This window comes from Hypanus sabinus, chromosome 21, assembly GCF_030144855.1.
Source record: "Hypanus sabinus isolate sHypSab1 chromosome 21, sHypSab1.hap1, whole genome shotgun sequence".
NCBI classification, from domain to species: domain Eukaryota; kingdom Metazoa; phylum Chordata; class Chondrichthyes; order Myliobatiformes; family Dasyatidae; genus Hypanus; species Hypanus sabinus.
This window is the reverse complement of record NC_082726.1, coordinates 68,843,982-68,870,199: the sequence shown is the minus strand read 5'-3', so window position 1 is coordinate 68,870,199 and position 26,218 is coordinate 68,843,982. Positions and strand designations below refer to the sequence as shown.

Genomic DNA, 26,218 nt, shown 5'->3' with positions numbered 1-26,218 from the left:
TCAGATTTAGTTGGTCATTTATAAATTGTCCCGTGATTAGGCTGGAGTTAAATCAGGGGTTGCTTGCCAATGTGGCTCAGTGGGCTGAAAGAGCCTATTCCATGCTGTATCTCTAAATAAAATAAAATAGTTAACAACTAGAACACGGATACTGAACTCCCCAATGCCAGGTGTATAGTCAATTGGTGCAGCTAATTTGAGGTGAGGGGTTAAGCCACTGACCAATATTTACATCCCTTGTTCAATGTTTCCCATTGTCTTCTCATCAACTGTATAATTCTCTGGCCCTCTTGCACACTGTTCCTGAATCTACATGTTCTTCCCCCCCCTCCACCCATCTTTTCTTAAAAATCTCTTATCTTCATAAATAGAAACTGTGTGCTGCAGTGTTCTACTTTCTCAGTGTGGGTCACGCACTCTAGCTTTCAATTTAACTGCCTTGGCTAGTGCTAGATTAGCCTATTATGTTAAATTCTACATTTTGATGCAGTTTTGTTCCTGATATTTATATTCTTGTCTTTATGACCTAATCTGGGCTAGGATAACCAGGTGGGGTGGGGGGGGGGGGGGGGAAGATGTAAGTAGATTTCTACGGAGAGTGGTTAAGTAATGCTAACTTTGTAAATCATATTCTGTTTGAGAAAGATAGAAGTATATGAATATGTGTGGCCACTTGTCCTGTGTAATGTACCTTTTTGCCAAGCAGTATGTGTGATGACCTTCACTTCCCATGTCTGGTTACAGTATGATGCTGTTTAGATGAGGTGCAATTGGAAATACTAAACTAGAAAGTTAATATGTTATCTCAATTAAGCTACTTGAATTTCAAGCCCTCCAATCTATTTACTTTCCTTGGACATGAGTCTCAATGATAATTCTCACATATCAATTCTCTCATTGTCTATCTGCTACAGACATTGATATGGTTAAAGTTTGTACCTGTAGCTTCTATAGTGGCAAGAAAAAGTTTGTGAACCCTTTGCCAGGTTTACGGCATTAATTACTCATAAAATATGGTCTGATATTCATCTAAGTCACAAAAATAGACAAACACAATATGCCTAAAATAATAACACACAAGCATTTGTATGTTTCATGTCTTTATTGAACACATTATTTAATCATTCCACTCCAGGCTGGAAAAAGTATGTGCATGAGACATATCAAGACCCTGCTATCAGACTCCTCAATACCCGAAGCCTGGACTGACACCTTGCCCTACTGTCCTGTTTATTATTTATTGTAATGCCTGCACTGTTTTTGTGCACTTTATGTAGTCCAGTGTAGGTCTGTAGTCTAGAGTAGCTTTCTCTGTTTTTTTTTATTACGTAGTTCAGTCTAGTTTTTTGTACTGTGTCATGTAACACCATGGTCCTGAGAAAGGTTGTCTCATCATGCACTGTACCAGCAGTTATGGTCGAAATGACAATAAAAGTTGACTTGACTTGACTTGAACTCTTGTATGTTGAAACTGGTGTGATCTTTGCAGGAAGCCTATTTCTAGGGAGAGTAGGAACAGTACTGGATTTCCTCCATTTTTAGACAGTTTCTCTTACTATGGACTGATAATCACTTTAGAAATGCTTTTTAAGTCTTTTCCAGCATCTACAATTCTTCTAAGATACCCTGAAAGTTGTTTTAGTCGAGGCAGGGTGGACATAAGCAGATCTTTCTTGAGAAGAGCAGGCTGTCAGTAACCTGACTTTTTGTGTCTTGCCACCTCTATAACCCACACCTCCAATCTTAGAGATTGGAACACCTAGCTCCCAAATAGGTTTTGTAGAAGATATGACCCCAGAGGTTCACATATTTTTTGAAGCTAAACTGTGATTGTGTTAAGTGGAGTACTCAGTATTGACGTGAAATACAGTTGTTTGCGTGTTATAGTTTAGGTAGATTGTTTTTGCCTATTATTGTGACTTAGATGAAGATCAGATCACATCTTATGAGTAATTAATTTAGAAAACCAGGCAATTGCAAAGGGTTCACAAACTTTTTCTTGCAACTGTAAATGATACATTAGTTCTTGACAAGATAACGCCGTAAATCTAGTAAAAATTTAATTGGTGTCTGAAATATTCCTCTGTATGATATTTGGGTAAATCAAAAGTGAACTGTGGAATCTGAAAGAGAGATTGAAGTCAGAGTTGACAGACTTTGGTTAGCTGTATCAGTCAGGTTTATGTGGAGATGAAGTTCAAAACTTGAAGAATTGAAACTAGTTGAAATTGTTTCTGTGACTGCTTTCATGTTTGAAAGTTACAGCCAATTGCAAGTGTTGTGGTCAGATGGGCTGTTGTCAGATTTACTATTCACGTTTCCCCATTCTGACTGCACTGCGGCACTGTGTGAAGGCCTTATAACAGGAGATCAAAACTGCACGGTGCATAACTGATATCAGCCAACCCAACATCAAGGACAAGTATAGGCGTCCCCCGCTTTCCAAATGTTCGCTTTACAAACTTTGCTTTTACGAAAGACTTACATTAGTACCTGTTTTTGCTAACTGAAAGATGATTTTCGCTTTTACGAAAAAAGATGCCCGCTTTAAACTTGTGTTTACCCCAAGAAAGACTACCATGACCGTGAAGCCTTGCACGGACAGGTGTGTGCGCGTGCATGTATGTATGCATGCGTGTACATGCCAGTTTTTTTTTCTACAAAATGGTTTTGGCTCAATCTTCCCGATTCTGGTAAGTGAAACTACACTGCATACATTATTTCTACTTTATATAGCTGTGTATTTATCATTATCATTCCTGCTTTTACTATATGTTAGTGTTATTTCAGGTTTTATGTGCTATTTGGTATGATTTGGTAGGTTATTTTTTGGGTCTGGGAACGCTCAAAAACTTTTCCCATCTAAATTAATGGTAATTGCTTCTTTGCTTTATGCCATTTCAGCTTACGAATGGTTTAATAGGAATGCTGTACCTTCGGATAGTGGGGAAAACCCATATACAGAAAGGTGCCAGAAAAGGGACAGTAACATCATGAAGGATCCCACCAACCCTGCTCATAAACTGTTCGTCCCACTCAGAGAAGAGGCTACACAGCATTCATGCCAAGACCGTTAAACTCAAAAACAGTTATTTTCCCAACCGGTGAAACTGATCAAAAATTCCACCCACTAACATACCCCTCCATAGCCCCAACCGTCACTATCATTTCCTGTCAGAGTCACCATATGTACAGACACTCCTTGTATCACTTTATGGACATATAATCAATCTATGTATTTAAGCTATCTTACGCAGTTATATTTAGTGTTTTTTTTTAAATTACTGAGTACTTTGTGTATTTTTTGTGCATTGGAGCCAGTAACAATTATTTCGTTATCCTTTATACTTGTGTACTGGAAATGACATTAAACTATCTTGAATCTTATAGTTTGACACTGCCTGTCCCCTGTGGCTCTACATACTGATGACAACACTGATCCTTAAGAGCACCTATTCACTCTCTAGTTACACTTTGGCTCTTAATATATTTATAAATCCCTCATTTTGCATTAAAACTACTAATCTCTCAGCACTGAAACAGGCTCTGTTGGCTCTTTTTGTTTAGACTCTTTGCACTCTCATATGGATCCTACATTCAATCTGGTTCTATTCCTGTCACATTTCCATCACCTCCCCAGATTACACCGCCCATTTATACCACTTAGCCCACCAGTGTGCAAGTCTTTGGAACTTGAGAAACCAGAGCACCTGGAAGAAACCTACATGGTCACAGGGGCAACTGACCAAGTCCACACACAGCACAGGAGGAAGCTAGAGCGCCCAGAGGAAACCCACATGATCTCAGGTCTACGCAGCATAGGAGGAAACCAGAGCATTCGGAGGAAATCCACATCATCAGACGGGTGACTGACCAGGTCCACACACAGCACAGGAGGAAACCCTCAGGATCAGAGGGAAGACTGTCCAGCTCCACACACAACACAAGAGGAAACTCACATGATCACAGGGCAACTGACCATAGGACATAAGAGCAGAATTGGGCCATTTGACACATCAAGACTGTTCTGCCATTCAATCATGGCTGATCCTATTTTTATCCCCTCCTTAACCACACTCCCCGGCCTTCTCCGCGTAATATTTGATACTGTGACTAATCCTATCAATTTCCACCTTAAATACTCCCAACGAACTGGCCTCCACAGCGTCGACAGATGTTGCAGCTTGGATCTATTTTACTGCTGGTTCACAAAATGCTATTACTTCGTTTCAGTAAAAACTCTCCAGAAACATTGTCAACAATAAACAAAGTATAAAGCAGACAATGACAAAAGCTCATAATCCCTCTGGATCCGGATTACACTTCGAGGTGTGTGCTTCCATTGTCCAAGCACCCATGAATTGATGATGGGAGATTCTGGAAATCTGGAGTGGCACACTCAAAATGTTGGGGGGGATTCAGCAAATAGGGTCTCAGCCAGAAATATCAACTGGTCATAACCCTCCATAGATGCCCACTGTGTATCTGCAAAAGGAAAGGTAGGTTTGTGGGGTGTAATGGCAGGCCCAGTGTATGTAATCACAGACTTGACGTATGTAATGACAGGTTCAAACTCAATGCAGATAACTGGAAGATTATAGGATTGGAAAAGGTCAAAAAAAAAGAAAAACTTGAATGGAATTAAGCATGAACAGAATTTAAGGTTGTTTCCCAATCCCCCAACTGAAGACAGTGAGGTGTGGCAGTGAGTTTTGGATGAACTGAAAATTGGAAATATGGAATATGGGATTCTGGTGAGGAAAGAGTTGTGGAATTGGATAGATGTGAGGTCAAGAGGGAATGTTTATAAATAGGAGTCAGAATTTATGTAGAGGGAGAGTTTTAGGAAGGAATATTACAGAGGACAGAATGCAAAGGTAACTGATCAAGATTCATGGTTCTTCCTATCCATCCATCACTGAATTACTGTCAGTGGTATTGTCCCTTTCCCTAGTATAGTCCGTCTTTTCAATACCCCATCACACATGTGTGATGTGTTTTCAATACCCCAACACACCCCTCATACAATCTCTTCTCCCTCCTGCCATTTGGGAAAAGGCTCCGAAGCATTTGGGCTCTCACGACCAGACTATGTAACAGTTTCTTCCCCCAAGCTATCAGACTCCTCAATACCCAGAGCCTGGACTACTGTCCTGTTTATTATTTATTGTAATGCCTGCACTGTTGTTTTGTGCACTTCATGCAGTCCAGTGTAGCTTTCTCTATGTTGTTTTTTTTTTATTACATAGTTCGGTCTAGTTTTTTGTACTGTGTCATGTAACACCATGGTCCTGAAAAACGTTGTCTCATTTTTACTATGCACTGTACCAGCAGTTATGGTTGAAATGACAATAAAAGTTGACCTGACTTGACTTGACATTTAATGGTCTAAATTGTGACCAGGATTCCCATAAAATTTTTGTTGACTGCTGGGTAATTCAGAATTTCTAATGATGAATATATTTCATTAAAATTGATATTAGATGAAGTTTTGTGTTAGCTAGATTTAATATTTGTGACCGAGAGTGGCGTTTCATTGAAGAGTGAGTCATACGTGATATAAAAACCAGTAGAAGAGATAACAACCCAGTTATTTTTTACTTTGTTCAATGGATTTTATTAGGTTCACTGTGAAGTAGAACTGGCTTTGTAGTAAATTGGAATATTTGATACAAATATTAGCATTCTAAACTTGGTGGTGTTTATGGAAAATTCCAAAGATGGCATCCAGTAAATACTAACTCATTGATAAATGCTGATGACACTACTGTGGTGATAATATAGGAGGGAGATTGAAAATCTGGTTGAGTGGTGCCACAACAACCTCTCACACAATGTCAGCAAAACCAAAGAAATGATTATCAACTTCAAGAAAAAGACGCCAGAAGTCCATAAGCCGGTCTTTATTAGAGAAACAGAGAGGGTCAGTAGCTTTAAATTCCTTGGCTTCAATGTATCAGAGGATGTGTTCTGGGACCAGCTCATAATTGCCATTATAAAGAAGGCATGAAAGCCCCTCCACTTCTTAGAAGTTTTCATAGATTCAACATGTTACTAAAAGCATTGGCAAATTTCTATAAATGCACAGTGGAAAGTATCCTAGCTGGTTGCATCATGACCTGGTATGGAAACACCAATGCCCAGGAACAGAAAAGGCTACAAAAAGTGGTGGATACAGCCCAGTCCATCACAGGCGAAGCCCTCCCCACCATTGAGTACATCTACATGGAGTATTGCCAGAAGAAAGCAGCATCCATTTTCAAAGACTGCCCACCATCCAGGCTATGCTCTCTTCTCACTGCTACCATCAGAATACTGAAGATACTGAAGCCTTAGATTTCACACAACTAAGTTCAGCAACAGTTGTTAGACCATAAGACATGGGAGCAGAATTAGGCCATCTGGTCAATCGAGTCTGCTCTGCTATTAAATCATAGCTGATTTTTTTTAAATGTCCTCCTCAACCCCAGTTACCAGTCGTTTCCCCATAACCCTTGATGCCATGACCAATCAAGAACCTATCAATCTCTGCCTTGAATACACCCAATGACCTGGCCTCCACAGCTGCATGTGGCAACAAATTCCGCAGATTCACCACCCTTTGCCTAAAGAAATTTCTCCACATCTCTATTTTGAAAGGGCGCCCCTCTATCCTGAGGCTGTGCCTTTTTGTCCTAGACTCTCTCACCATGAGAATCATCCTTTCCACATCTACTCTGCCTAAGCCTTTCAACTTTCGAAAGGTTTCAATGAGATCCCCCATCATCCTTCTGAATTCCAGCGAGTACAGACCCAGAGCCATCAAACATTCCTCGTATGATAGCCCTTTCATTCCTGGAATCATCCTTGTGAACTTTCTCTTGACCCTCTCCAGTGCCAACACATCTTTTCTAAACAAGATGCATCTAGATGCTGCCTGGCCTGCAGCGTTCCACCAGCATTTTTTGTGTGTGTTGCTTGAATTTCCAGCATCTGCAGATTTCCTTGTGTTTACGTCTTTCCTAAGATGAGGGGCCCATAGAATCATTGAACACTACAGCACAGTACAGGCCCTTCAGCCCTCCATGTTGTGCCGACCCATATAATCCTTAAAAAAAGTACTACACCCACACTGCCCCATAACCCTCTATTTTTCTTTCATCCATGTGCCTGTCCAAGAGGCTCTTAAATGCCCCTAATGCTTTAGCCTCCACCACTACCGCTGGCAAGTCATTCCAGGCACCCACAACCCTCTGTGTAAAAAAAACTTACCCCTGATGTCTCCCCTAAACTTCCCTCCCTTAATTTTGTACATATGCCCTCTGGTGTTTGCTGTTGGTGCTTTGGGAAACAGGTAATGACTATCCACCCTATCTATGCCTCTCATAATCTTGTAGACCTCTATCAAGTCCCCTCTCATTCTTCTACGCTCCAATGAGAAAAGTCCCAGCTCTGCTAACCTTGCTTCATATGACTTATTCTCCAAACCAGGCAACATCCTGGTAAATCTCCTCTGCACCCTCTCCATAGATTCCACATCCTAAAATTGTCCATAACTGTTCACAATATTGAAGGTGAGGCATCACCAGTGCCTTATAAAGCCTCAGCATTACATCCTTGCTCTTGTATTCTAGACCTCTTGAAATTAATGCTAACATGGCACTTGCCTTCCTCACCACCAACTCTACCGACTAGTTAACCTTAAGGGTGTTCTGCATGAGGTCTCCCAAGTCCCTCTGCATCTCACGTTCCTGTATTTTCTCCCTGTTTAAAAAATAATCTATACATTTATTTCTACTACCAAAGTGCATGACTGTGCATTTTCATATGCCACTTTCTTGCCCAGTTTCCTAATCTGTCTTAAGTCCTTCTGCATCCTACCTTGTTTCCTCAACACTTCCTGCCCCTCCTCCAATTTTTGTATCATCTGCAAACTTGGTGACAAAGCCACCTATTCCATCATCTAAATCATTTATATACAGCATAAAAAGAAGTGGTCTCAATACCAACCCCTGTGGAGCTCCACAAGTCACTAGCAGCCAACCAGAAAAGGATCCTTTTATTCCCATTTGCTGACTCCTACTAATCATCAATGCTCTAACCATATTTGTAACTTTTCTGTAATACCATGGGCTCTTAACTTGGTAAGTAGTGTGGCGACCCATTTCCTGGCACATCCGAACCGGCTCACAATTAGCCAGCTTTCCGGCTAAGGGAGATAGCCTACGGGGGTTTGCGAGCACAGAGCTTTGGAGCCTCTGTGCCACGGGGGGCAGGTTGAAGGAGGCTTAAAAGTGAGGCTGAGGATTTCGAATAAAGTTTTTCCTTCGACTGCAGTTACCGACTCCGTGTCGTAATTTTAGCGCTGCATGTAGCACACCGCTACAGTAGCCTCATGTGTGGCACCTTGTCAAAGGCCACTGTTATCACTGTTCCCTCTAAGCTGCTTGGTTGCACAGTAAGTGAAACATGCCTTTATTGTCACGTAGCTAGAAAAAGTTTAAGAAACATAAAAGTTTTTTTGTACTGTATTTCATTATACCCTTCAAATAACAAATAAAATCAGAAGCATATGATTTTTTTCAATTTTCATTCTAAATATTCATATATGCATATTACAAAAAGGCACTTGAAGTACAGTACTATTGGTCTGTGCAGCTGTGAAAAAAAAATTAGAGGGAATTTTGGTTATTACCCTACAAACATTAGGCTTCTGGCATGGATTTTCACTCACTTCAACTCTGAACTGACTCTATGACTGACACAGCGCACATTGGTTGTTCATCAGTTTTTGTTTGTGTATAGTTTCTAGTAAAATTCTATTGCATTTATATTTTCCCCTGTAAATGCCTGTAAGAAAATGAATCTCAGAGTATATGGTAACATGTGTACAGAACCTTGATAATCAATTTACTTTGGATTTCAAAAGTCAAAGTTATTTTAAACTTTGAATTGCAACAGTATCTTGTTAAATACACATTTCAAGTTTATTTATCTTTTATGGTGGGAATGGCTGTGCCATTTCTAATGGAATTGGGAAAATGTTTCTAAAATGTGAATTTGGTTTTATGTGCTTTGGGTTTACTAAACATCTATGTATTGATGAAGACCAGGATGAATCAGAATCAGAATCAGAATTCCCCTCCTTCAAGGAAATGTGTTGACCATTTTCATTCAGCTTTTTTTTAATAAGTCTAAAACTGTGATATCTAGATATCTATTCACTTTCTAGTTGGGAACATTCTATCCTTGAATGACTTGGACCATGCCTTATCTTGAATTAAGTGAGGATCCTTCATCTTTTAATATCTAATTATGTTTTTCATTTCAATAGAAATTCTGTCATGTCCGATATATGGTTCCAAACAGTTAACACCGTTTTATGCAATATACACAAAAAGATGAAGGAACTCAGCAGGCCAGTCAGCAACTATGGGGAAAAAAGTATAGTCGACATTTCAGGCTGAGTCCTTTCAGCAAGACTGGAGGAAAAAAAGATGACTGGATCTCTCCTCATCTATCCCTCATCTACTCTGCATGTTTTTTTTCCTCCAGTCCTGCTGAAGGATCTCAGCCCAAAACATTGACTGTACTTTTTTCCATAGATGCTGCCTGACCTACTGAATTCCTCCAGCATTTTGTGTGTGTTGCTTTGAGTTCTAGCATCTGCAGAGTTTCTCTTGTTTAAGAATTTTTTATGTTTCTTTTCAGTTGAAACATGACGGGAAGCCAGTTTAATATTAGACGCTGGACCAGCAAACATGTAGCCAAGTGGCTAAAGGAGGAAGGCTTCAGCGAATACATTGATCTTCTATGTAATAAGCACAGACTGGATGGTGTCGCCCTGCTAACTTTGACGGAATACGATTTACGCTGCCCACCTTTAGAACTGAAAGTGCTGGGTGATATTAAAAGATTAATGGTATCTATTCGGAAACTTCAGAAACAGCACAAAGATGTGTTGGCAGAGATGGGCTACACCAGTGATGAATGCCTTCCTAGTGCTGTTGCCTGTGCCACTAACTGTGCACAGAGCAAGGACTGTCAGTGTAATGGTGTGGAACGTCTTGGGGACAGTGGTTCTGCTGGAGACCTGAGTACTGAACAATATCAGAATGGGAAATACTACAAGCATCAAACACGGCGGCTTGACCCAGAGTTCTGGAAGACTGCTTTGAGTTCTATTTATGTATTCATAGTCTTTGGGTTTACATCGATTGTCATGGTAATAGTTCATGAGCGTGTCCCTGACATGCAAACTTATCCACCCCTACCAGACATATTCTTGGACAGGTAAGTATTAAGTTAAGGTAAATTTAAATAATATTTGTTAAGTAAATTTGCTCCCAGTGAGTGGAAAGCATGCTGGTTACTTCATGAAATAGCAGCATGTGTGTGTTGGTTTGTGCTTCTGAAGTGTCCAGGCAAATTGATGTTCATTTATCGTTTGCAGCAAACTTCAGTTTTGTATTTTTGTCATAATTTTATCTGTAATCTCCTTTTTCTGTTATCATTAAATCATTATATAAATGAGATCAATGTTAAGTGCATTCCTGTAGCAGCTTTGATTCAAATTCTAAAACATATGCAGACAGAAAACAGAATGCTGATGAGTAATCTCTGATTTTGAACGTTTTTGGTCTAGATAATGTCGAGTGATGGGGAAGTCTACTTCTGCTGTTCTGGATAATCCTGATCACTCTTTTCTGTTTGGTGACAAGTTTGCTCTATGCCAGTGTTTTATCTTAAAGGAGGTCAAACTGTGTTTCTCATTTAATTTTTTAAATTACAAGAGTTGTTGACTTTGTTTGGGGAAATTGAAACTTAGGATTCTTTTGCTTTGAATCCACATTTGCTGGAACCTTTAAATATTGAATTATGCAGAGAGGCCAGGAAAAAGGCACACATGGAATCATCATTAACCAGTTATTTCAGAGACCATGTACTGGGTGAATGAATTGTGACACCTCCAAGAAACATGCTGAATTGTGGCTGTTGTCATTGTGCAGATGGTCTTCATTCTTTTCAAAATACAGTGATTTATGGTTATTAGGCTATCAGTTAATTGGGGCAGCTGCTTATTTGGGACAACTGTTAAAGAACAAATATTAATTGAGAAAATAGCTGGGGTTCCCTTTATTTGGGACACTATACCACTTAAGTGGGACAGGAGACCAAGCCTGCATCAGACACATGCATTCGCATAGGCACTACACTATACTTACAGTGAAATAGTATCAGTTGTGTGTGTTTGTGTTCAAAAAGCAGTGATTTTTGTCACTGATAGTTGACGAGAAATAAGGCAGTAAGACAACCCAGAATTGTTTTACTTACTGTGGTTTCAGCATTCAGGCTGGAGGTGCCAGAAACAGCCGGGAGTGAACCACGAAGAATTTGAAGATATCAACAATCATCTTGAAGATGAAGATTTAAAGGATTCAATCATCAAAAGCATTGTATGAAGGCAATTCATGAACTGCGCTATGTGCCTGTGTTGATTTTATTCATTTACAGTCAATCAAAAGAACACGGCAGCATACACTGAATCAATTCCCCCTTCGATACTAATGCACAGTTTTATAGTACTGTCGAGATATTGGTGGTGTTCTAATTTGTTCTGCATTTTTCATTTAAATACATGAATTGTTACTGAGTTAAACAGTAGTTCACTATTTGCTATTATTGAACTTGAAAACCAGTCCTTTTTACATAGGACTGTTAAAGTTCATAGGTTGTGTTGGACTGAAGAACGTTGATAGATTCTACCAGTGTCTGGCCAATATTTGTTTCTCAATCAGCAATTGTATCCAGCATTAACTCAAACATTTTGATTTTTGTCTGTGGTATGATCTACTGTGTTTCCATTTAATTTTTTTGTTTAAAATAATTCATTAGCTGTTCAGTGCTTGGTTTGTGCTGTCCCAAGAATCTGAAAGATGCTGTATGATATAGTATGAATATACAAAGGGCATGAGATCTGTCACATATTAAAACTGACACATGAAACATCATCTCGGTCTCACCACCAAACTGTCTTCCAGTAATACATTTTACCTGGAGAATAGTTTTAAGAAATTCTTCTCTGATCATGGAAGGGAATCCGAGATTCAGGGCACCTGAAGCATTAATCCAGAGGTTTCTATCTAAGCTTTAAGATGCTTTCTATTCATAAGAACTTGCTCAATGTAGTTTTTAAATCCTACAGAAAATTCAACCTCATTGTACACACAAATCAGCAATCTGTATAAACAAAATTCCTTTTAGATTGGGTGTTGTGTAATAACCCAGATCTTATTAGGGACCTTAATGTAAAGGAACCCTTAGGAGGCAGTGATCGTAATATGAATAAATTCGTATTGCAATTTGAGAGGGAGAAGCATGTCAGATGTATCAGTATCGCAATAGAATAAAGGAAATTACAGAGGCATGAGAGAAGAGCTTGCTGAGGAGGATACTGGCAAGGATGATGGCAGAGCAGAGATGGCTGAAGTTTCTATGAATAGTTCACAAGGCACAGGATAGATCTCTTTTAAATTGCAGCATGAATTTGGATTGAATTCCACTTAAGGGTTCCTTTACGTTGAGCTGACTAATAAAATTGGGGTTATGACACAACACTCAAACTAAAATGGCCTTTCCCCAAGTAGGCTCAAGCACATGTTGCTCTAAAAAGCCATTTCAACAAATTCCCTCTCTTGTAAGCCGACATCAAAATGGTTTTCCCAATCTTTTTGCATATTGAAGTCCCCCATTAGAATAGTGACATTATGTTTATTACATGCCCTTTCCAGCTCCCTTTGCGATCTCAAACTCACATCTTGGCTACTATTTGGTGGCCTAAATATGATTCCTATGATGGTTTCTTAACGCCACCTACAAAAATTTGACATTCTCTTACCCTATGTCACCTCTTTCTCAAGATGTAATTCCATCTCTTATCAACAAAGCCACACCACTCCCTATGCCTTCTTGCCTGTTCTTTCGATAGAAAGTATATCCTTTGATGTTAATCTCCCAGCTATGGCCTTCTTTCAGCCACAACTCAGTGAGGCCCACAAAGTCATACTGACCAATCTCTAATTGCGCCACAGGTTAGTCCACCTTATTCCGAATGCTACAAGTATTTAAACACAGCATCTTCAGTACTGCATTCCTTACCCTTATAAATTTTGCCTCTTTGGTACAACTGAACTCTTTGCTCTGACTGCAGTGGTACCCAAACATTGGCTTCTCCTTCCTTTGTTCATATTACATATTACATCATCTACTTGTAAACTTGCTGGCTCATCCTCAGCTCTATCATATTGATTCTCATCTTCCTGCCATATTAGTTTAAACCACTCCCTATAGCTCTAAAAACACTGCCCACAAGAATATTGGTTTCCCACGGATTCAAGTGCAACGTGTCCCTTTTGTACAGGTCACACCTGCCCCAGAAGAGGTCCCAATGATCCAGAAATCTGAATCCCTGCCTCCTGCTCCAATTCTTCAGTCATGCATTTATCCGCCACCTCAATCTATTCTCATCCTTATTGTCGCATGGCATAGGCAATAATCCTGAGGATATTACCCTTGAGATCCTGCTTCTCAGCTTCCTTCATAAATTCCTGTATTCTGTTTTCAGTATCTCCTCTCTTTTTCTATGTATGTTGTTCGTACCAATATGTACCACAACTTCGGGCTGCTCACTCTCCCTTTTCAGAATATTATGGACTCGTTCAGAAACATCATGGATCCTGGCCCTTGAGAGGCAAACTACGATCTGTGTTTCCTTTTCATGTTCACAGAATTGCCTATCTTTCTCCCTAACTCTAGTCCCTTATTACTGCTGCCATCCATTTCAATTTCCTGCCTTTGTGAGCCACAGGGCCAGACTCAGTGCCAAAGACATAGCCGCTGTTGCTTCCCCTAAGTAGGTCATCTCCCCTGAACAGTACTCAAATGAAGTACTTATTGTTGAGGGGTCAGCCACGGATGTGCTCTCCACTATCTGATGTTCTCCTTTCCCTCATTTGACCATCACCCATTTATCCTCAGGGTGACTACCTCCCTCTGGCTCCTATTACTGATTCAGTTTCCCTGACAAGCCAAAGGTCACCTAACTGCAGCTCCAGTTCCCTAATTGCCTTCTCCCCATAACTTCTGTTGCCCTGACTAACCAAGAATCTAACAACTTCTGCTTTAAATATATTCAGTGATGGCCCCCAAGCTGCCTGTGGAAATTAATTCCACAGATTCACCACCCTCTGGCTAAAGAAATTCCTTAGCACTGTTCTAAATGTAAGTCCCTCAATTCTGAAGCTGCGCCCTCTGGTTCAAGATTCACCCACTATAGGAACCACCCTCCCCATTTCCACTGTCTATGCTTTGAATATTCAGTAGGTTTCAATGAGATTCCCCTTCATTCTTCTAAACTCTCATGAGTACAGGCTCAGAGCCATCAAACGCTCCTCATATGTTAACTTTTTCATTCCCAGAATAATTCTTGTGAACTTCCTCTGGATACTGTCCAATGCCAGCACAGTTCTTTTTAGATAAGGGTCCCAAAACTACTCACAATATTTCAAGTGTGCCTTATAAAGCCACAGCATTACATCCTTACTTTTGTATTCTAATCCTCTCGAAACTCTCAAAATGAATGTTATCATTTGCATTTCTTACCACCAACTCGGCCTTAAAGTTAATCTTTAGGGAATCCTGCACAAGGTCTCCCAGTTCACTTTGCACATCTGATTTTAGAATTTTCTCCCCACTTAGAAAATAATATACGGCTTTATTCCTTCTATCAAAGTACATGACCATGCACTTCCTTACACTATATTCCATCTGTCTCTTCTTTGCTCATTCTCCCAATCTGTCCAAGTCCTTCTGCAGACTCCCTGCTTCTTCAGCAGCACCCGTCCTTCCACCTATCTTTGTATTGTCTATAAATCCGGCCACAAAGCCATCAATTCCATCATCCAAATTGTTAACATAGAATGTGAAAAGAAGCAGTCCCTATAGTGACCTCTGAGGAATACAGGCAGCCAACCAGAATAGGTCACCTGGGTAAAAGTAAATTATTTTTTAGATCAACTCTAAACCTCATGCTCTTTGCTTCTGCTCTTAGGTACCTTTGTAATGGGAAAAGTTTCTTGCTTTCCACCCTATCTGAGCCTCTCATAATTTGTTTCACCTCCAGCAGCTCTCCTTTCAGACTTATCTGCTCCTAGGAAATAAGTCTATCCAGTCTCTCATCATAATTGAAACATATAACCATATAACAATTACAGCATGGAAACAGGCCATCTTGGCCCTTCTAGTCTGTGCCGAGCACTTACTCTCACCTAGTCCCACCTACCTGCACTCAGCCCATAACCCTCCATTCCTTTCCTGTCCATATACCTATCCAGTTTTTTTTTAAATGACAAAATCGAACCTGCCTCTACCACTTCTACTGGAAGCTGTTCCACACAGCTACCACTCTCTGAGTAAAGAAGTTCCCCCTCGTGTTACCCCTAAACTTTTGCCCCTTAACTCTCAACTCATGTCCTTTTGTTTGAATCTCCCCTACTCTCAATGGAAACTCTATCTATCCCCCTCATAATTTTAAATACCTTTATCAAGTCCCCCCTCAACCTTCTATGCTCCAAAGAATAAAGACCTAACTTGTTCAACATTCACTCTACCAAGCAACATCCTGGTCAATCTCGTCTGTGCCCTTTCCAGTACAACTATGTCTTTTCCCTGCAGCAAAAGATAAACTGCTGTGTCAATCAAGATCTGTAGAGGCAAAGAGGTAGTAAATGTTTCAGATCAAGACCCTGCATATGATTATGTGCTGTGGGCTAACCAAAGTTTTATAATGTTGTACAAGACCTCCCTGCTGTTGCCTTCAACAAATTTCCTTATGAAGGCAAGCATCATCACTCTCTGCTGACTTGTACACCAAGGTGTCTCTGTTCCTCAGTATTATGCAGGTACTATCTCTCATGGTATATGTACTATCTTTTTTTGACACCCCAAAATACACTCAACAGAATTAAAGAAATGCACACAAAATGCTGGAAGAACTCAGCAGGCCAGGCAGCTTCTATGGAAAAGAGTAAATAGTCAGCATTGGGCTGAGACCCTTCACTAGGAATTAAATCCTCATCTGCCTTTGTCTTGCCCAGTCTACTATCAGAGCGATATTTTTCTCTAATCCAAGAGTACCCTCTTCACTACCAACAGTGACAATTTCTGTGCCACCACAAACTTGCTAATGGTACCTCTTAAATTGAGATCCAGCCATTAATACATATACCAAACATCAAGGGCCCTACAACAATCCCAATCAGAAAAGCAACCTTGTACCATCACCCTCATGTCTCCTATTACCAAGTCAGTTTTAGATGAAGTTTGCCAACCTGTCTTGGGTTCCATAGGCTTGAACCTTTGAACCTGCCTTCCACGTTGAACCTTATCTATATTAACCATTTATCAATATATTTAATTAGCTCTGGGGTAAAAAAACATCTAACCTAATTTAGCACTTTCAATAGATTCCTGTATAATCAACAGGAATAGTTTGATGCCTAAAGAGGTTTTAGCAGCTTTGCAAAGAAAGGCAAGTAGAATTAAATTCATGCCCATAAATTTTAGCTGTGAGTGCTTTATTGCAACAGATTTTAAACAGGTACTAGAAGGAAGTGGTGCTGTAATTTTCAGTTCTATCTCTTATGTTTAGCGAGGCTGATTTTGCAGTTATAAATACAATGGCTTTCAACAAGCATTTATTCCTCTATATACAACCCTGAGTGAGATTCATTTTCTTGTGAGCATTCATAGTAGATAGTGAAAATCCACATCCAACAAGACAGAGAAATGAACCATGTGCAAAAAACTACAAATTGTGCAAATGCAAAAAGAAAAAAATAAGCAATAAATATCGAGAATCTGAGATGAAGACTGCTTGAAGTGAATCCATAGGTTGTGTGAACAGTTCAGTGTTGGGATGAGTGAAGTTTTCCCCTCTGGTTTAAGAGCCTAATGGTTATAGGATAGCAACTGTTCCTGAACCTGATGCTGTTGATCCTGAGGCTCTTGTTCCTCCTTCCTGACAGAAACACTGAGAAGAGAGCATGGCTTCAGTGGTGCTGGCCCTTGATATTGGATGCGGTTTTCCTGCGGCAGTCTTCCGTGTCGATGTGCTCAATGGTGGGACTGATTTTACCAATGATGGACTGGGTTGTATCCAGACTTTTTATAGGCTTTTCTGTTCAAGTGCATTGGTATTTCCAAACCAGGCCATGATGCAACCAGTCAGTGTACTCTCCACCGCATATCTATAGAAGTTTATCAAAGTTCTATATGACATGCCAAATCTTCACAAACGTCTAAGAAAATGGAGGTGCTGCCATGCTTTCTTCACAATTGCACTTAACATGCTGGGACCAGGGCAGGTCCTCAGAAATGATAACACCAAGGAGTTTAAAGTTGCTGATTCTCTCTCTATCTCTGATCCTCCAATGAAGACTGTCTCCCGGACCTCTGGTTTCTTCCTTCTGTAGTCAATAATAAGCTCCTCGGTCTTGCTGGTATTGAGTGAGAGGTTATTTTGTGGCACCACTCAGCCAGGTTTTCAATCTCCCTCCTATATATTGATTCATCACCACCATTGATTTAACCAGTGGTATCAGCAAACTTAAATATGGCATTGGAACTGTGCTTAGCCACAGTCATGAGTATAAAGTGAGTAGAGCTAAGCACTATCCATGATCCAATTGCACATAGAGGTATTGAGGCCAAGATCTTGAAGCTTACTGATTAGTTTTGAAGGGATGGTGGCAGTGAATGCTGAGTTGTAGTCGATGAACTACAGTAATGTATGCATCTTCACTGTCCAGGTGTTCCAAGATTGAATGAAGAGCTAATGAAATAGCATCTGCTATTGACCTGTTGTGATGGTAGGCAAACTGGAGTGGATCCAAGTACCTCTCAGGCAGGAGTTGATACGTTTCATCACCAACCTCTCAAAACACTTCATCATAGTGGATGTAATTGCTACTAAATGGCAGTCATTTTGGAAGGTTACTATGTTCTTCTTGGGCACTGGTATAATTGAAGCCTTTTTGCAGAGGGTGGGTACCTCAGACTGTTGAAGTGAGAGGTTAAAGATATCAGTGAATACTCCAGACAGTTGATCAGTGTATATCTTTAGTATTTTGCCAGGTATTCTGTATGGGCCAGATACTTTCCATGGGTTCACCTTACTGAAGGATGCTTTCACGTCAGCCTCAGAGATGGAACTCACAGTGTGATCAAGGGCTGTGAGAGCTCGTGAAGTTGCCTTAATGTTCTGTAGGTCAGAGTGAGCATGAAAGGTATTGAGAGTGAAACCTGTGTGGCTTGGTTTTACTTTATAGGAGGTGATAGCATTCAAGCCTGCCACAGCTGTTGGCCGTCTTTCTGTGATTCAAGTTTGGTTTGGAATTGCCACTTCACATGTGAAATGGCTTTCCAAAGGTCATACCTGGACCTGTTGTATTTTACTTGGTCACCAGATGAACACCACTGATCTGACCCTCAGCAGACTGTAGATCTCTTGGTACATCCTGGGCTTCTGGTTAGGGAGGATTCTAAATGATTTTGTTGGGGCACAGTCGTTAATGACTAACCTTATAAAATCCATGACAACTATGGCATATTTGTTCAGATGCTCTGATGAGTCGTTGAATATGGCCTAGTCCACTGACTCAAAGCAATCCCATAGCCACTCCTTAGCCTCCCGTGACCACCTCTTCATTATCCTTACTTCTGGAGCCTTGCTCTTTAGCCTCTGTTTGTATGCAGGTAGGAAGAGGACAGCCAGTTGGTCAGATTTCCCAAAATGCGTTCCAGGGATCAAACAGTAGGCATTCCTTATGATAGTATAGTTGCAGTTGAGTGTTTTGGGACCCCTGGTGTGCAAGTGATGTGTTAATTATAACTGGGCAAAGATTTCTTCAAGGAAGACTGATTAAAGTCCCCAGCAATGATATGAAAGGTATTGGGGTAAGCTGTTTGTTGTTTGCTTATAGTTGCACTCAATACCTCAAGTGTCTGCTTAACATTAAAAAGGGCTTTGATGAACCTAAAAACAATGATCCGGGGTTCATAATCCAGTGGTTTGGGAAAATGCCTTCATTTCACATTTCAGATGACACCATGGTAAAGAAGAAGTATTTTTATTGATTTTCAAAACCTGTTGAGGAGTGATATGACATTCTGAAAGCAATTCTACAATTTTCTGTATTTGTCATAGTGTAATTTGTGGATTTGTCAATCATTGAAATTTAAACTCTAATATCTGCATCATGCATTTAAAAAAGTGAAGTATCTTAATGAATGTGGCCTCATCTCTGGTCCAACTCCACACTCCATTGTGTAATATTAAGAAATTCTTTTTGGCAGTGCATATTTCAGTGCATATAAAGCAATTTTTTAATGATAGAGTATCTGAATGTTTTTATTTTAATGGTACACATTAAAATACACATTCACAGTATCAAAATTTCACACATCTTGCTCATTGTCACTACAGGTATTATAGCACCTGTGAAAAGACTGCCTATTTAGTGCTTCTCTTTTTTGTAACAGCTCTCACCTTTTTGCATTGGTATTATGATGGCTTAAATTAGGGCACATTTGCATGTTGAAAGCAATGTACATGGATACATATTCAAATATACAATGTGCTCTTTTGGAAGTCCCTTGAAGCTTTTATTTTGTTGTATTAAAATATAAAGACTAGGGGATGTGACAAAATTTTTAAATGTCGAACATTAGAATGTCAAGGACCACGTGGGCTGTTCTTTGGTATTATTCATGGGCATATCTTTCAGAAGCTTCAATGGAGCTGTTTCATTGCTTAAAACTTTCACTGATATAAACTGCTTCCCAGTGATACTATTCTGATTATTAGTTATTGATGGCTAAATTTAAGTAACATATGTCATTACTGCAAAACTATTGGAAATAAACTATTGTCAAACAGATTTTTATAAATGGACCTCAATAATTTGGGATGATATTCTGGATTTACCTCTGTCAGGAGGCATGTGTGAATACTCACCTGAGATTCTGCAGATGCTGGAAATTCAGAATAACATACACTAAATGCTGGAGGAGCTCAGCAGGTCTGGCAGCATCTATAGAGAGGAATAAAGAGTCGATGTTTCAGGCCTAGTGCTGACAGAAAAGAGACACGTGAACAGACAGGTGGACAACATTGTGTTTGCACACTCTGTCCTTCATGGATAAAGCCCTCCAAGCATTGAGCACATCTACACGGAACGTTGTCACAGGAAAGTGGCATCTATCATCAGGGACATCAGTCACCCAGGTCACACTGTCTTCTAGCTGCAGCCATCAGGAAGTTGGCTTGGGAGCCTCAGGACCCACACTACCAGGTGCAGGAACAGTTATTACCCCTCAGCCATCAGGCTCTTGAACCAAAGGGGATAACTTCATTCACCTTGACTTGCCCCATCACTGAACTGTTCCCTTAACTTATGGACTCACTTTCAAGGACTCATTCTTGAAATTTATTGCTATTTATTTCTTTTTGTATTTGCTCAGTATGTTGTCTTTTGCACACCGGTTAAACAAGAGACAAATGGTCTTTCTATTATGGATTCATTGAGTATGCCTGCAAGGAAATGAATCTCAGAGTTGTATATAGTGACACATATATACTTTTATAATAAATTTATTTTGAACTTTGAATAAGTTGCTGTTTCACAAGTAAGAGCCTGAATGATTGAAAGGAGAGATGTTTCATCCCTTGCGCTTGTTGGAATAGGAAAAGTTGGTGAAGTCAGGTCTTTTTGTATTGTTGCAGGTAGCATTTTGGTGGGAATGGGGTGGTTGAAGATATGTTGTTGGTATTTTTGCCAGAAGTTTTACAAATATGTAGCACAGATAACTGCTGACGGTGGAGGGAAGTTGCAGATAAGAAAATAGAGTGTGGAATGAAGGAAAAGGGTTGGGAGAATTGCAGGAAATGAAATAGGTTAGTTGACGAGCAAGGAAGATGACATCACCAGATCATCTGGGGCAGAGACTGAGCTGGAGAATGGAATGTAGTCCTTACAGTCCTTACCAAGATAGTTGTAATGGTTGTTAGGCTTGTAATGGATACTAGACCCACTGTGGGGAAGGAGAAGTTGAGAAAGGAAAGGGAAGAGCTTGTGTAAGACTGAAAGTGAGTAAGCAGTAAAAATTGACAAGAAGGTTGGTGTAATGTTTCTGTTGGTTTTGAGAGTTGGAAAACACAAGAAAGCACTCATCATTATCCTGTAAAGTGAGTAATTTGGTTTCGCAGAAACAAAACATGTCCCATGTCCTTCACAATAAGGCAAGTGCACATTTGGGTTGCCATAGCAACTTTTTTATTTAGAGGAAGTCTAGGTAGAAATTGTTCACTGTGGGAATGTTTACAGTTCTGTTCAACTCCATATGTTTAGATCTCTGTAAAACAGCCCAACAACTTCTTACTGAATAGCCACACAAAGAGAAAAGGCTGGCTCACACAAACACAAGGAAGATCTTCAAGAGGATCCATGTGCCTCATGATTTGTATTCGTGTAAAGGACTTTTTAATGTTTGCCTGATTATTACTGGGAATGTTCTGTCTTTATTTTCCTGGTTAATGCAATTTAAATTTCCCAGCAACTATGGGCATGTATATTTCACTGGACACTTCAGACTTGAGCTGATCCTATCTCCTATTTTTGTCTTTATTCCTTTCCCTTTTGTCCTTACCTCTTGTGAACCTTCAGTCACTTTGTCTCCTTTTGGTTCTCCCATACTGGGTTCTGTCTCCTGTGTTCCTATGCAACCTTCACTCCTCAGAACTTTACTGCTGCTGCCATCCACTGAGATAACAAGTTCCTTTAAGCTCTTATTCACATCTTTTGAAGAGTTATTTGAGATTCTCGTTATGGCTTACTTTACAGCAACAGCTCCAACTTTCCTGACAAGTCTCCAGACTTTCCCATCTGCAGCATGTGCTGGCACTGCTTTGCCAGCCTTCCCTCATTCAGTCATGCACCACTGTGACTGAACACTGACTTGGCTGAGCTGGAGTTATATTTCCTTAATAAAAGTTCCTTTGCCTGCATGACTTTTTTGATTCAGTCATGTGGATCAGAGATTCTTGGCATGGCCAATACTCATTGCCCATCTCTGAATGTCTATGAAACATTGGAGGCAATCCACCACTTTGTGCAGTAATGGTGCTCCACTGCTCTTCTGGGTAGTGAATTTCAGGATGCTGTGACTTGGAAGAGATGTGTCTTGGTGTGAGATTCCTGCTCTGCCCTGTTGGTAGCAATAGCCAGTGGTTTTGTATGGTTTCATGTAGTGTACTCAGTGGTGCTACTTTCCATGTTGGGAAGAAATTAATATTTACGGTAGTAGATACATAAGTTCAACATGGAGAGCTGTATATTGGTATATTGTCAGAGCTGTATTCATCAGGGTGAGAGGTGGTATTCTGTTCTTTTACGGATAGACAGACATACTTCATTGATCCTGAGGGAAATTGGGTTTCATTACAGCCGCACCAACCAAGAATAGTGTAGAAATATAGCAAAATAAAACCATAAATAATTAAATAATAATGTTAATCATGCCAAGTGGAAATAAGTCCAGGACCAGCCTATTGGCTCAGGGTGTCTGACACTCTGAGGGAGGAGTTGTAAAGTTTGATTGCCACAGGCAGAAGTGACTTCCTATGACACTCAGTGTTGCATCTCAGTGGAATGAGTCTCTGGCTGAACGTACTCCTGTGCCTAACCAGTACATTATGGAGTGGATGGGAGTCATTGTCCAAGATGGCGTGCAACTTGGACAGCATCCTCTTTTCAGACACCACTGTCAGAGAGTCCAGTTCCACCCCAACAACATCACTGCCCTTCCAGATGAGTTTTTTGATTCTGTTGGTGTCTGCTACCCTCAGCCTGCTGCCCCAGCACACAACAGCAAACATGATAGCACTGGCCACCACAGACTCGTAGAACATCCTCAGCATCGTCCGGCAGATGTTAAAGGACCTCAGTCTCCTCAGGAAATAGAGTTGGCTCTGACCCTTTTTGTAGACAGCCTCAGTGTTCTTTGACCACTCCAGTTTATTGTCAATTCGTATCCCCAGGTATTTGTAATCCTCCACCATGTCCACACTGACCCCTTGGATGGAAATGGGTCACCGATGCCTTAGCCCTCCACAGGTCCACCACCAGTTCCTTAGTCTTTTTCACGTTAAGCTGCAGATGATTCTGCTCGCACCATGTGACAAAGTTTCCCACCGTAGCCCTGTACTCAGCCTCATCTCCCTTGCTGATGCATCCAACTATGGCAGAGTCATCAGAAAACTTCTGAAGATGGCAAGACTCTGTGCAGTAGTTGAAGTCCGAGGTGTAGATGGTGAAGAGAAAGGGAGACAGGACAGTCCCCTGTGGAGCCCCAGTGTTGCTGACCACTCAGTCTGACCCAGAGTGCTGCAAGCGCACGTACTGTGGTCTGCCAGTCCGGTAATCAATAATCCTTGATGCCAAGGAAGCATCCACCTGCAACACTGTCAGCTTCTCACCCAGCAGAGCAGGGCGGATGGTGCTGAGCGCACCGGAGAAGTCAAAAAATATGACCCTCACAGTGCTCGCCAGCTTGTCCAGGTAGGCGTAGACATGGTTCAGTAGGTAGACGATGGCATCCTCAACTCCTAGTCGGGGCTGATAGGCGAACTGGAGAGTGTCTAAGTGTGGCCTAACCATAGGCTGGAGCTACTCCAGAACAAGTCTCTCCAGGGTCTTCATGATGTGGGAGGTCAATGCCACTGGTCTGTAGTCATTAGAGTCACTGGGGTGTGGCGTCTTTGGTACAGGAATGAGGCAGGGCGTCTTCCACAGCACAGGAACCCTTTGGAGACTCAAACTCAGGTTGAAGACATGGTGAAGTACCCCACTTAGCTGGGGGGCACAGGCTTTGAGCACCCTGGGACTGACACCATCCGGGCCTGCAGCCTTGCTTGGGTGGAGATGTTTCAGATGTCTTCTCACCTGTTCAGCTGTGAAGCCCACCGTGGTGGTTTCAGGTGTGGGAGGGGTGTAGTCACAAGAGCAGGGTGGGGGGCTCTGAGGAGGGTTAGGAGGGGAGAGTGGAGTTTGTGTTGGTTGGGGGCCGACAACAGATGAATCATGTGGGGGGGTGGGCAGGGGCCACAGTGTCAAATCTGTTGAAGAACAGGTTAAGTTCGTTGGCCCTGTCCACACTGCCTTCAGCTCCTCTGTTGCTAGTTTTCCGGAACCCAGTGATGGTCCTCATCCCACTCCAGACCTCTCTCATGTTGTTCTGCTGGAGTTTCCACTCAAGCTTCCTCCTATACCTGTCTTTAGCCTCCCTGATCTTGGCTTTCAGGTCCCTCTGTATTGTCTTCAGCTCCTCCCTATTTCCATCTCTAAACGCCCTCTTTTTAGTGTTCAGGATGTCCTTAATGTCCTTTGTTACCCATGGCTTGTTATTTGAATAACAAATAAACAATTTTAGGTGTTAAAGTACCCTTTGAAGAGCAAGGATGGAGAGTACACAGCAGAAGATCCAGCCTCTGATCTTCCATAGACACCAGAATTTATTTTCTGGCTCATTAATTTCCTGATCAGGGTATCTCCCATCACCAATATGATGCTAATGCCATTGAGTATCAGGAATCTTGCCTGATTATCTTTGACACTATTATGTGAGGAGATGAGAAAGGGCAGCACTCCAGCATTTGTCTGCTGTCCCAAGAAGGAAGTGAGATGTTCAATTTCACTTCCTTCTCAGGAGATCAAAGGTTGATGGTGAAGCAGCTGTATTGTCTTTTGATACTTTTGACCATGCTAACTTTCTCTGGCATGGTCTCTTAATGGGACTGCATCAGCTAAACCAGACATAGACAGTTACTTGCATCTGTGTATGCTCTGTGATGTTTGGCGTCTCTAACAAAATGAACGTGGAATTACAGTCAGTGCATTGTTTGCTTGGATTGCAATCTGCATGTCTTGTAACATTTCTTCATTCAAAATAACTTTATATGAATTTAATCCAATTGTCTTCAAGCCTTACTTAGCTGGGGCAATTTACTTTAGCTGGAGAGTTCAACACTGGATGCAAGATATTTGGTTAGTGATCCTTAAGCATTGAGTTGTAAAAGAATATAGTCGGCCCTCCTTAATCTGCGAATTCAACCAACCGCAAATCACGAAAACCTGGAAGTGCTCTTCCAGCACTTGTTGTTTGAGCATATACAGACTTTTTTTTCTTGTCATTATTCCCTAAACAATGCAGTATAACAACCATTTTGCATAGCATTTACATTGTATTAGGTATTATAAGTAATCTAGACATGACTTAAAGTATACGGGAGGATGTGCATGGGTTATCATGGATCGGGATCGAAAAGGATTGGAAGTTCTCTTACTGAGTAAGTTTGAACAGGTACATCCGGTATTATTTAGCATCAGTTAGTCAAACGTTTGTCTTAATATATAGTATATATTTTACCTTTCTATGCATATAAAACACCTAAGAATGTATGTTTCAGCGCCGGGGTCGGGAACGGAAATTCTCGGGACTCGGGACAGATTGCTGTGCCGGGTTGATGTGGAAGATCAAAAACCCAAAACCCAATAATTAAACCACTGCGTTAGTAATAATTGTAGCTTTCATCGGGGCAGAGCCTTTCTTACTTTATCCTTTAAAATTGTTCCAATTGTTGACCGACGTAGCCTAACGCTTTTCCAATGACCGATGGCGTTTCACCTCTTTCCAATCACTTTATTATTTCCACTTTATTTTCAATCGTGATCGTGATTATTTTTGTGAACAGAAACACTGTGCTTTAAGGTCTGGGGTTCCGCTGGGTCCTAAAGTCCACTGGATTGAGTCAGGTTGAATAAGGGACTTGAGCATCCACAAAATTTAGTATCCGTGAGGGGTCCCAGAACCAATCCCCCACGGATAAGGAGGGTCAACTGTACGTGAAAACTGTCACAGAAAGGGGAATGAGGATGTCTCTGGCTGTGTGTTTCCAAGAATCAATAAAACCAAGATGTGGTAGGAGAAATGGAAATAACAACGTTTACACTCTACTTTCAAGCTGGAATCCAATTTGAGTATTTATGAGCAATACAAACCCGTTTTTTAAAATAAGGCAACCAGAGGATAAGGGGGAACAATTTACGTCCTTGAAATCTGTTGC

General features: G+C 40.9%; 1 protein-coding gene across 3 annotated transcripts in view; it reads left to right on the top strand.

The window, feature by feature from the left end:
* The window catches only part of samd8 (sterile alpha motif domain containing 8), an 89,978-nt gene that overhangs the window by 39,212 nt on the left and 24,548 nt on the right, over positions 1-26,218 (top strand). For 2 of the 3 annotated variants that reach the window (XM_059946838.1, XM_059946839.1), the window contains exon 2: positions 9,691-10,272. The exons of the other annotated variant lie outside the window; for it this stretch is intronic. In XM_059946838.1, the coding sequence (XP_059802821.1) occupies positions 9,698-10,272 (575 nt within the window). In that variant the 5' untranslated portion in view covers positions 9,691-9,697. The remainder of the gene's footprint in view (positions 1-9,690; positions 10,273-26,218) is intronic. 3 annotated transcript variants of the gene reach the window in all.